Raw genomic sequence first — 13,518 nt, 5'->3', positions numbered from 1 at the left:
GGATTACGCGAGTATAAAACCGGCGAGCGGACAGACACATGCCTTCTGTGTTGCAATAACAGTATATATTTATTTTTATTTTATTTTACTTTCATTTTCTGTCGAGTATCTGTGAGTACCGATCGATACTACCCAGTCCGACAATACATGCTCTCCATCGCTGTGTCACCTGTTTCAAATTATCGATTTAAAAAGAATCCGACGAATTAAATCTTTACTTATCGACTTTTAACTGTGATTTAAATCAAACAAAATGCGGTTTTTGAGTGGTTTCCAATCGCGAGTATGATAAGTGGTAATTTAAGGCGGTTCGCGTCTTGACAAATTGTGAGTGGCCGTTGACTGCAGTGTGGAACACCAGGTAAACGGTCAACGTTTTTTAAAGAATCCATTGGACTGCAATTGAGACTACAAAAATCAATTAATTTCAGGTAATATACATATTATTGTTTTTCCTTATTGATTTAGACCACCTTCGTAGTATAGTATGCTAAATGAATAATCTGTGCACAAGTATAATCTTAGGTGAATTAAATAACCATGTCAACGAATCGCTTATTAGTTATTACACAATACACTAGTATAATTATAATAAATGCAGTTTTCGGATCATTGATTACACGATATTAGTAAGGTTTTTCTCCAGAATGTTTTAGATATATTACTTTAATAAAATCCAAAAAGAAGAAATTGCGATTTAAATCGACTAATCAGAATTAACCTAATTTATTAAAATCTTAAGACATTGGTTATGCTACCGACTATACCTAAAATAAACTTATTAAATTTCAAGCCTAAAAACGTTTGTGACTTGTTGTAGACTACTATGAGTCCAGATGATCAAAAACAAAAAATAACTAAATAATAATAAATCTCTTAAAGAGAACCACAATTTTGAACTGTACTTATTATTAATAAAATTGCATCAACAATATCCAATAAAATTCACCGTATCGGGTAAATTTGTAACAAACCTGTTTTAATCATATGAAATGTAATTCAATATCGTTATCGTATCTGCGTCGGTATCAAAAAATTGTGTGGTTAATTTGGGTGTCACTCGTGTAAATCTAAAAATGCATCAAATTTATTTGCAATGCATGACGAAATGTCACATAAAGTTTACCATGAAAACGTTTTGTGTTGTCTACCTGTCTAATGAGTGAAAGGCGAACAAAGCAGTTACGTATTTACAGGGGGTCAATGGGGTCCGAACCCTCATGATCATAAAACCGTACAGACGGGAGTAGTGAAGGGATGATTATCCCCACTACACTACGTTTTAAAAAAATATTTGGATCTCCATACAAATATTAAATTACATACCAAATTTTTAAACACGCCACAGGAACGAAGAGATTGTCACAGTCAAGTATTAAAAAATGACTGTAATAATACAGTATACAACTTAGTATAGGTTTTAGACAAAATTTGATAAAAACAAGAATGTATTGTACGTTTACACGATTTATATTAATACATTTTCTATCCAACTTAAAAACGATACCAAACAATTTTAACCTTCTATAATAACACTATAAATTATTATAGTTAGTAATTCTGTTTGTTCACTATCCATGTTCAAAAACAAACATTTTAAGTCTAAATGGCATACAAAACTAAACGTAAATTTTTACCTAGTTCTAGTGTAGTGTTGATTTTAATTATATTTACTTGGTTAAAATTATACTAGTATATAGCCTAAAAAAAATGACTAGCAACTTTCTCATTTTGAAAATATTGGCTACAGTTATACTTGTACTTGGACACAAATTAATCCAGACCAAGAGACTTGACATTTTTGTTATAACTTTTTATGTTTCTTGTTTTGAAGTAGATTAATGTTCAACAATAAGTATTCATTAAACGGTCCGGTGTAGTTGACAAAAATAAAAAATATTCAAATCGATCCATAAATACCTAACATTTTATGACATTGGTCATAATTAAAACACAACATCAAATTTTTTTTGTGTGTGTACCATTGAAACCAAAAGTTTTACCTATAAGAATTAATTTTATGGAGAAGCCTTTATTAAACACTTACAATATATTTCAATGAGCTTGAGCTTATACATACAAAGTATGCATAAATATTACATATTGTTTTTACATAAAAATTTATTTATTACGTACCACGTATTTTTAATTGTAAAAAAAAAGAAATATTAAATGACAATTTTTTTTCTTGTAATACATATATACATTTTTTTTAATCCCTTATACATATTACGGTTTTAAACTTTATTTTTCAAATGGTCACATAAATAATTAACTAGTTCCTTTGATAGATAATATTCTAGTCAACAAAATAACTAATCCATAACAACTATGACCAGTATTTCGAATGTTATTCACATTTTAAAGTGAACGCAAGCGTTATTGTTTATATCATTATTTATTTTTCAGGCATACTCTTCTTTTCCTAAAGTGCAAAAATTTCAATTACTTCCGAAACACTGGTCTAAAAGTAGTTGTCGACAAGTTATTTTCTTAATTAGATAATAAATTATCATTTAATTCAGTAGAAGTCCGATAATCCGGCATCCAACAGTAGAACAGTAGAATTCAGTAGAACAAACTTTTTTGTATTTGCATACTGTATTTTGAGTTTAATTATTAACGTAATTGTTCTTATAGCAAAGCCTACACTAAATAGAAAGAGCACCGCCCGATAGATCGGCACGGAGCCCGTCCCGAACGTGCCGGATTATCGGAATTCTACTGTGGATAATTTTGTTATCTTATAAGATCCCATCTGAAAAAATAAAATTGACACCTTTACGAGTATAAGGGTAAACGTAAAAATACTTTATGATTTATAAATTAAAAAAACATGTACCGAAGAAACCAAAAAAAAATTCTCAATATTATTTTTATTTATTGAATAATTAAGAGATTCATGATAAATATTTTTTTTATATTCAATTATGTTATTTATTGTATTGTAACTGTACTATGAGTGATATACTACATAAATAAATGTAGTACAAATCTTAAAAAGTCAAATAACTATTTTTACTATAATAGTACAGATGTAACAAAATAATAAATTATATCATTGTATGTACGGTTGTACAGTGAATTAATGATACAAAATTGTTATATTATATTACAACAAATTTAAGAAGGAGAAATAGAGATTTCTTTAATACTTTCTATATTATCTATTTACAGAAGCCAGTATTTATTTTATATGACTATTAAAGATCTAATAAAGATGCCAATCGAAACAATTTTTTTTGCTTATTATTTTGATAGGGGAATTTTTTAAGGAATTGAGACTTCCCTCGAAAAAACATCTTGACACGTCCCTGAATAGACTAACCCCAATTATGTAAAATAAAATAACTAGTGTAATTATAAGCTAAACAAAAAATCTTTGTATTATTCTAAGAATATTCTTGTAACGCAAAATAGACATTTTTGAAATTTTTGAATTAATATTATTATAGGAACAATATAATAATGATAATATAATAAAATAATATATTATATTTTTATTGTCCTTGAAACCGTATCTTATGGTATTCGTGTATTACTTTACATATCAATTCATAAAACTTCTTACAATATCGAACATTTTATAATAAATATTTAAAAAAGGTTTAATAAATAAACTTCAATCATAATTTTATGAATAAAAATATATATTTAGTATAATTCATTAAGAATACTACCCCTCAATTTTTCACTAAATAATGATTTTTTCTGAAAAATTAAAAAATTTTTATTTAGGATTTATTTTTATGAACCATAATAAAGGTTTAGTGTAAGAAAAAATTATTTATAAGAGTAGATTTTTGGGGTATCTTTCTATAATTATATAGAAACCTATTTTTCCTATTAAATAGATCTAAATAAAATATTGACTTGCCAAAAACAGTTTTGTAACATTATTTTTGAAGATATTAGCACTTATAGATTTAGGAAAGGCAAAAAGAGGAGCAGTGTTTAGAGACGTTCTATTTTTACCTTAATGTCAGATAAAAATTCTACGTTGCATACCCCTCTCTTTTAATACTAAAAATTATAATTACCCATAAAGCAATAGAATGATACAATGTTGTTATGAACAAAATCATATCAGACTTTAGAAACATGTTTAATATCACTTATTAACAGTTTAATGATGGTTCTATCTTTATTACATTTATAGAAAGCTTTATTTTTTCTTTTTACCATGTATAAAAGATAATGTATTAGAATTTGTAAAATATACATACTCTAATTAATTGACCTACAAAACTATTTAAATGTAGGCTTTAATAACTGTGATTCGAGATTATTTATTTAATGAAATAATTAATGAATTGCTATTGAAAAGTTATTGATTAATGTCTATAGTAGTGCTTCTAGCATGATGTTTAAAAAGTTTAATTATTTCCGCAATAAAACGAAGGTCGTCAAATGTGCACTCAAATATTGTTTCTTAATCGCAGGTTCAATTAATAATGAGTGCGGCGTAATACTTTTGAAAAACCAAACTCATTAGAGCGTAGTAAATCAATTTTCAATTGACCAGCAATGTCGAAATATCTTTCTAGTACAAAATCATTTCTATCTTATATGACATGCGTGTAAGTCTAATAAATACATCAACTTACAAAAGAAATATTATTCAGTTTTCATTTTTGAAATGATTAAATTCAACAGAAATATAACAACACAAATTGGATACTTATTTAATAAACTCCCATATAATGGAATATTTATCAATATTATAATCTTGATGACACCATGAAATCACACTGCTATATTTAATTACGCTATTGATAGGTACCCTGACCTATTAATTGGTATACAACAGTAATGTTATAATATCATTAAATACTGAATATGGATATAAAGACTAATATCTGTTTTTTAATTCAACTATGGCACTACGGGATATCTTCTGTAACGTCTTCCCCTGCCCGCGAACGACCTTTACGCAATGGTGAACATTGCAAGTTCTGCGGGATTTTCTACAATTAACTAAAAATAATACATCAACAAGATAAGTGTACAATAATTACTGTCGCACATCATCCTACCGGACAAACCCACGATGAACTCGACCGTATACGACCAGCAATTATAACGTACGATGACAAAAATATTGTTGTTCAATTGAAAAATACATTTTTCTAAGGCAATTATTATCGTATTATTTATTTTTTAAAAAATTGACTAATTATTCTGTTAATCTTGCACTTATCTGTAAGCGAAAATGGTAAATTTTATATTTAACAACTAAAAGAATTAATTAACATCTAAAAGAATGAGCCAAAGAATAATAGGAAAAACCTTTTCATTCGTCATTAATGTACATAGCATTTTATTCTTTTAAATATTTTTATAGTAATACAATGCTAAAGTATCGTTTCATATCCTTTCAATAAATTATTAAAATAAACAGAACTACTACATTGGTATTTGTAACTTAATTTATTTGTTTGGTTCACTAAATCACAAATATAATTTGTACGTTGATTTTTCTTTTTGATTATAATAAAAATTCATTAAAATTATAATATTTCCGAGTTAGAGTTATATATTGTGTTTCAAAATTAAGTCGTAAATTTATCTTGAATTTAGCGTTTTTAACTATAGAACACAATGAACTATAAACGCTTTTGTCTAATCAATCCATTTAAGATGAATGAAAAAAATGAAAAGTGTTCACTTTTCTTCAGTGAAGTATTTATACTAGTTTATTCAATCTCATTCTTCATATTGGGTTTTATATTGTATAGACCTTAGAACATCTCAATGGTTTTATCGATGAATGTTTTAGAAAAAATATTACCCTTTACACTTAAAGGGTAATATTTTACATAATATTTTGTGCATAACCGCACAAAATGTATCAGTAATTATACAATTATTCAAGTATTGACATAAAAGTAAAATTATTCAAAAATCACTTATTAATGAAAATATGTCAAAGTTTTTGAAAACTCGTTTTAACTAAATTATACGATTATAATTACAGTATTCTGAATACATTGACAATTATTGTATAATTGACACAATTAATGCTTTTTTGTTAATCGAGTTATTAACACAGAAATACTTCTAGTTACAAGAAAAATGTCAGCGAAATTAAAAATATATATATCACGCTTTTTTCAGAATTAATGAATAAAATTTTTCAAATTCTTACCAAAAATAAAATTTGTGGTATTTTCTATTTTTAATCATACATTTAAAACAAAAAATATCAATATTAAATGTTCTTTAAAATACACTGCATATCATCATTAACTTTAATTTTACTAAATGGAATCATTATCTGATTAAATTTTTTAATTTTTCTTATGTTATGGATTTATATGTACTTTGATTTAAAAAAATGTTATATGTTATCTTAATTAATGTATATTACTATAGAAGATGATCGGTTTATCATAAAAACACTCGTTTGCCTATAAAATAAAAACAAAATTGAAAAAAAAAATTGGTTTCTTTTAATTACATATATCATATTTTTTTGATTTATAAGTTGTAATTCCTTTAAAAATCATCCCTCATTACTAATCGGAGTGTTACCTTATTTTTTTTTAATGGTAACATATTTTAACTAGTAACCTATAAAATTAGAAATTATTTGATTAAGAAAATTATTGTTTATTAATAACTTTATAACCAGTACTTTGAAAATTAATAACATTTTTTAACATTGACAGAAGAAGTGCGGTCGATGAATGTTTTATGAAACATGTCTCTCTCTAGACTATATTTTAAATTCTGAAGTAATATTATAACCAATAATAAATTCATCTAACATTCATATTATATTTTCAAATTTAAAATATAATGTTTATTTGTGTACAATTACATTTTAGCTTTATTTTTTTTGAGAAATTTCCAATGCGCAATTCAATTTCAATATTTCAATCGTTCATTTTATCCGAATGTGTAGGTTAGGTGTATTATAATTATACTTGACAAAAATAGTGACCTTAAAAATACGGATATAATTTTAAATGATGGTATATGACTGAAATTTTGAGTTATTTCTACAATTAAAAATGAGCTGTAAAGATATCTGTTAAGATTTTAAAATAATTATTAGCAATTAATTCAATTGTGGGAAACGATAATTGTAAACCATAAATACATTTTCTCACCTAAGATTATAACCCAGACCTTGTTATCACCTAAACCTTGGGATGTTCTGAAAATGTTGATTAGTTATCATTTCTGGTTGAATTAAAAATTATCAATAATCTTTATAATTATTATTATTTTCTTTCTTTCAGAATACGAATGAAAGATGGCGTCGACTTTGGTAAATATGGCCATCGACCGTTATTTCAGCATCGTAGACTCAATAAGCGGTAACTATTAAAAAAATTTTTAATAATTACACGTTTATTAAGCATTTTTTAATTTCAGATCCCAGAGTGAAAGAGTGGCCATTAATGGATAGTCCAATTCCTACATTTCTAATGGTCATCACATATTTGTATATTGTCACTTATTTAGGACCTAAAGTAATGGCAAACCGAAAACCATTCAAATTAAACAATGTTTTAGTTCTTTATAACGCCGGTCAAGTGATATTCAGTCTTGGCATGCTGTGGGAGGTACAATATGATTTATACAATTTTAAATTAAGAAACTTCTATTAATAAGATATCATATTAGATTTTTTTTATTAATTATTGTTGTCAATCATGGCTTGAAATCGATTACGACACATAAACAAGTTTTGAATCTTGCCAATAAAGTATTCATATTGAATTGAGTGGCACTGGGTCATCGAGTCTTCTCCTAGGCAATTAATTTTTGCAGATATGTTATATTATGAGGACGTAATAAATAATATTGCCATATTGAATAACTTTATGCGTGTTAATTTATTCCACAAATCAACCAGAAACGTCTCAAAAACGAGTATTTTTACACAAGTATGAATCATTAATATTACACTATCGGCCAGATTTCAGTGACCCATTTGGGTAAAATCAACGAGGAAGAATTTAAATAGTACCTTAAGTAATTTTTATAAAAGTGACTGAGAATACTTCTGACCTTGACCCATTTTTACAATATTTTATGAATTGTGTCTAATTTTAAAAACTTCTTTTCCACTTTGTTATATAAATCGTTATTCGAATAGCATAATCAATACATCGCTATTTAATAGAATCTTCTTGCAAGACACTTTTTTTTTTTTTACTTGAGTATGATTTTTAACACTATCGAGTTTTGTATTTTATTATTATCTATTGACTATATGCTTACCTAGAAGAACGAGTGTCCAGCGGGGATGATGTAACCAGCTATCCGGGCAATGAACGACCCTCTCCGACTTCCCGCCAGCCCGACGCGGTATGTCGTAATTAATAACTCATACGGGACCCAGCCCCGGTCAGCGTTCTTTTTTGTTCCATTACTTCTTTTCTTGTTTTCGCTCTTCAAATACTTACTTTCACTTAACGACGGCACCAGGTCATCGCATCGGGGTCATGATCATTGCTTACTTGCACCACGTGTTCTGGTTGTCTAGGTGGGGTCCTTTATACAGCGGATGTTCGCAGAGTTATGTGACCCCTACTCTATTTTTGCATTTAATACAACTTGCATTCAATTATATCAGTCTCGACACCTTTGGGGTCACGGCAGCTTTGAATAATAATATAAATTAGATGATTTGAATAATTATAAAAAATATATAATTAGCTCATAAAAATTAACGAATCAATTATAAAGTAATAATAGAATTAAAACGTAATAATTATATAAAATTATTTTCTAATTAAGGCGTTTAATGTTTTAAACGAAACATATTCATTTTAAAAGATTCAATTTTAATCTAGTGCAAAATGCATACAAAATTACTAAATTTATAATTGACTTTTAACGAAATATAAGATTGTTCTCTATGTAATATTTTTCTTTTGTCCTCGATGTTGGACCTTCTTCATTTGCCTGTTAAACTTTTAGTACTACAACCTTGTTATTGGATGTTTTCTAAAGAAATCATTGTGAATTAGAGATGCTTATCAATAGATCATCTAGTGATAGCCTGTGTATTTGAGCATATGACCTATAAACAAATACCTAGTTTTTGGAAACTGACTTCATTGTATTTTAAAATACTCAACATATTCTATCACATTTTTTTCTTTAAAATTTTACTTTAACCAGTGACAGATCCAGGGGAAGGGACAATGAGCACGTGTCCTCCCCTCTTCTTGGACTATCATTGCTTACTTAAAATATTATTTTAGAGTCTAAAAAACTTTCTTGGCATCCCTTAACAAAACAATTCTGGATCTGACCCTGACTGACTATAAGTTAATTTTTATTGTAGTAATGTATTGTACATAGCTCGTAATTTTTTTATTTTTGTCGTACGTAAAAACTTGAATTTAAATCATAATAAATTACAACTTTTTAGACCCTTTAATTCAATTTTGCCGTGTCTAAAGAATACAATTAACATTTGTATGATATAAAAATTCACTTTTATTTAACGAATATATCGATAAAATATATTTAACATATTACTTCAGTCAATTGCATAATTTTGACGGTACATTGAGTTTTCCACAGTTTGGTACCTTTACAAAATAGTATAATAATACTATAAACCTCCCCACTCTCTCTCTCACTGGTTACTTCGTAGGTTTATTTCATCAATGAGGCTTAGTCAATAACAAACCACAGTGTGTTTTTATCATTGAGAAACGATATAAAAATACAAAAAATTCAACCTAACAAAACACAAGTTGTTTCATATGCTTAGAAATTATGGTACAAAAAAGGGTTTTCATATTATTAAAAAAATATAAAAATATGGTATCTTTCTATTGTTTTAAAATATTCAAAAAATGTCTGCATATATAATGGTATACAGTGGCACAGATGCATTGCAATTATTATTTTTTATTTCAGCACTTGATGAGTGGTTGGTTTATGGACTATAGTTATCAGTGTCAACCAGTTGATTATTCATACAACCCCACAGCATTAAGAGTATGTAACATGGTTAAATTTTATTAAATCAATTATATAAGTGGCATACAATAAATACAATTTCCTAATAATTCTACAAGATTATTTAAGTTAAGCTCACCACTATTCGGAAATATTAACTTTTAATTATATAAACAACAATTATATACCCACCCTTATTGTAACAGTGATAAAATTATAATCTTGTTGTAATTAGAAATTTTCAAACTTATTAATACTAACGTTTTTAATTATACAAGGTCATACTTAACTAATTACGTCAATAACTTTGAATCCAATTATAATTTCAATCATTTTTTTTTTTTTTTATAATTATTGCCTCCTTGGTCTTTATGCAAAGCATTTTATTTTTTATTATTCTTTATCATTTATAAGAAAAAAATTAAAGTTAAAAAATTTTCTACTTCCATAAGTTCAAATTTTCAAAATAGCCATTTTTTGATGATATTTTTGCAAAAAAAATTTATTGGTCGATAAAAATAATAGAATAAATACTTATTGAGTTACAAACATTTTACTTAGAATGGATATGTAATACGAGAACGTACCAATAAAAACCCTTTTCTTACTTACTGCNGTATTGGTCGATAAAAATAATAGAATAAATTATTATAACTTATTGAGTTACAAACATTTTACTTAGAATGGATATGTAATACGAGAACGTACCAATAAAAACCCTTTTCTTACTTACTGCACACCCAATATAATATACATAGCAAATTCTGTAGTTATTTTCAAAAATATAATTTATCATAAAAATAGATTCTCTAGCATTTTTTTAATATGTGTAAACAAAGGATTCTTCTGACTCGTTCTAAAAAATGAGTTTTTTTTAGAATACTTTTTTTTTGCAATTCAAATATGTTTACCATAAAAAATCATAGATATTTTCAATTTTTGTTTTCCTAAATTTTGATAAATGGACATGTTAGCTTTTGAAAAGTAGTCACAGTGGTATAAAATCTATTTAAATATTATTCCTTTCTTCTTTTAAATGTTTAACAAACCATTGCATTTTTTTTATAAAACTGATTTTAGATGGCTAATTTGTGTTGGTGGTATTATATATCGAAGCTCACAGAATTCATTGACACGGTAATTATTTCATTCGACATGTTTAAACTAAGCAATTAATGAACTACTACTATTAATAATTTACAGGTATTTTTCGTACTGAGAAAAAAGGATAATCAAATAAGCTTTCTTCATTTGTACCATCATTCACTAACTCCTCTTGAGACATGGTTTTGCGTCAAATTTCTTGCCGGTAAAACATTAAATACTTCTAATATTATAGGCTTCCACAATATGATATATTGTACCAAAATCTCGGGTTTAAGTTATAGATCGTATTCTCAAAATATAAAATTTACTTGACAATAACATACGTGACATACAAGAAAGGATTCTTTTTTAGATAAATCTTCTCTCTTCCAAAGTTAGTTAAGCTTCAGTGTTGGACATTTCTCTGGGTTCAAATTATATCAGAAATTCGAATAACGAATATTGCGAATAAAAAAGTATTTTACGCAAATAATATCCGAAAACACGACACTGGAATTAAACTTGGTGAAAAAAAAACAATTTCTCCGAGAGAGTACTGAGACATATACATATTAAACAGACTACGTTTTTATAAAATATTTTATTCAAAAATAGAATTGAAAAATGATTTTACTAATTTAATTATTTGTCATTTTTTTACTTGCTAATGACCGTCTATTTCATTATAAAATAAATGATATTTTATAGGTGGACACGGCACTTTTTCTAATTTAATAAATAACATGGTTCACGTAATAATGTATTTCTATTATATGATGTCCGCAATGGGCCCTCAATATCAAAAGTATTTATGGTGGAAAAAACATTTGACAACAATTCAATTGGTAAATATTTTAATGGATAATCGAAAATTAATTTTATTCGTATGTTAATTGTGATATCTTCTTTCAGCTACAATTTACTCTGGTGTTCTTCCATTCGGCCCAAGTACTGATATATGACTGTGGATATCCCAAACTAGTAGCTACTTTTCTGTTAGCACATTCAGTTATTTTCTTTGTTTTATTCTTTGACTTCTATCAACAAGCTTACAAAAAAGATAAACAAATAAAAGCCAAAGAGCAATAATATATTTTTCAAACGTCTACCAATAAAATGGAGATAAATTATGACCAAATCAAGTATTAATGATATAAGACATAAATTATACATGTCCATTTATAAATATATATATATTTAAATATGTAATTCATAAATTATAAACTACTGGATAGTCATGAAATAGTCCTTTACAAAAAGTCATGACTCTCTAGTTTAAATACATATTAATAAATTTATGTATTTTATGTTTGTAAATTTTACCTATTTAAGTTGTTCCAAAATGTATATATACATTTTATAAATCTTATTCTATAGAATAAGAAATAATTATACATTAAATCCCAAAAGCTACGCGTGGCAATTACTTTCTTTCATCAATATACTGTGGTATGATATTTATGATCAACGAATGTTAAATGCCAAGATGTTTTATGCAACAAAATTACTTATCTAATTAATATTCAATTAAAATGACAGAAAAACTCTATTAACTGTAGTTGAACTGAATAGCTATTCAATAAATTGTCAATTTTATGTTTAATTTTCAATATGGAATAATTGACTTTTATATATTTTGATTAATGTTTTACATTTTATCTGTAAAGGTCTATACATTAAACAAATTGCATAGAACGACTTATCTAAAAGGCTTTATTTTGAACTGTGTACTTTTACATATAATAATAAAACAATTATTTGTGTAACATATTAATATTACCTATGTGTATGACTACTATATGCTCATTTAATTAGATTTTAAGTTGTACATAAAAATATTGTAAACTACACATTGTCATGTATTTTGTTCATTCATATATTTAAACACGTACAAATAGATATTAATGACATTAAACATATGATGTAATGAGACTTTAAAGATAATTTCATTGGCAATATTATATTTTATTTAATAAAATACAACATTTTGAATTGAAATGTTATAATTAATTTACAAAAAAATATTCTAGCTACCGCACATGTGTTAGCAAAATTAAGGAAATTAAGTAGGCAACTCATCCTATTCATTCAACTAATATATGTACACATTTGAATTAAAATATTTCAAGAAAATACTTATAATTTCATTGTGCGCGCAAAAAAAAACTGTTTGATGAAGGGATCAAAATATTGGGCTTTCACATAAGTTTCATGGAATAACTTGTAGGGCATACCTTTTACCCTAATAACTATAAGCAGGGTTGATTACTTTAATTATATCAAGAGTTGATATTATTCTTACAATACATTTTTACGATGTAAAAATCAAACTAAACAATATATTTATAATGTAAACAAATTTAATGTGTTAAATTTTGTATAAAAATTCTTATAAAAAATATTAAAGTTAAATATTATGAATTATCCAGTAGCATTCATAAAATATTTATTTCAACGTGCAGTAGCCCTTTTTTATACTTGATAAAAATAATTCTGTAT

General features: G+C 26.3%; 1 protein-coding gene across 2 annotated transcripts; it reads left to right on the top strand.

Annotated features, from left to right (window-relative positions):
- LOC126903666 (elongation of very long chain fatty acids protein AAEL008004-like) lies at positions 1 to 12,996 on the top strand. 2 transcript variants are annotated; one of them, XM_050682027.1, is made up of 8 exons: positions 1 to 431; positions 7,248 to 7,325; positions 7,384 to 7,574; positions 9,892 to 9,972; positions 11,014 to 11,070; positions 11,137 to 11,242; positions 11,728 to 11,864; positions 11,932 to 12,991. In XM_050682027.1, exons 2-8 carry the CDS (start codon positions 7,262 to 7,264, stop codon positions 12,106 to 12,108), a joined length of 813 nt encoding a protein of 270 aa, XP_050537984.1. In that variant the 5' UTR covers positions 1 to 431; positions 7,248 to 7,261; the 3' UTR covers positions 12,109 to 12,991. The 2 variants fall into 2 exon arrangements, with proteins under 2 accessions (XP_050537984.1, XP_050537985.1); XM_050682028.1 differs by lacking the exons at positions 1 to 431; positions 7,248 to 7,325; positions 7,384 to 7,574 and adding an exon at positions 7,621 to 7,898 and having other exon boundaries at positions 11,932 to 12,996.
- The last annotated feature ends 522 nt before the right edge of the window (positions 12,997 to 13,518 follow it).

This window comes from Daktulosphaira vitifoliae, unplaced genomic scaffold, assembly GCF_025091365.1.
Source record: "Daktulosphaira vitifoliae isolate Bord-2020 unplaced genomic scaffold, ASM2509136v1 Scaffold_4, whole genome shotgun sequence".
NCBI lineage: Eukaryota > Metazoa > Arthropoda > Insecta > Hemiptera > Phylloxeridae > Daktulosphaira > Daktulosphaira vitifoliae.
This window is presented reverse-complemented; position numbering and strand designations above follow the sequence as displayed.

Coding starts and splice junctions, on each gene's coding strand:
- LOC126903666 (XM_050682027.1), top strand. CDS start 7,262: ATGGCGTCGACTTTGGTAAATATGGCCATCGACCGTTATTTCAGCATC. Junction 9,973..11,013: donor ACAACCCCACAGCATTAAGA/GTATGTAACATG, acceptor AACTGATTTTAG/ATGGCTAATTTGTGTTGGTG. Junction 11,071..11,136: donor TCACAGAATTCATTGACACG/GTAATTATTTCA, acceptor AATAATTTACAG/GTATTTTTCGTACTGAGAAA.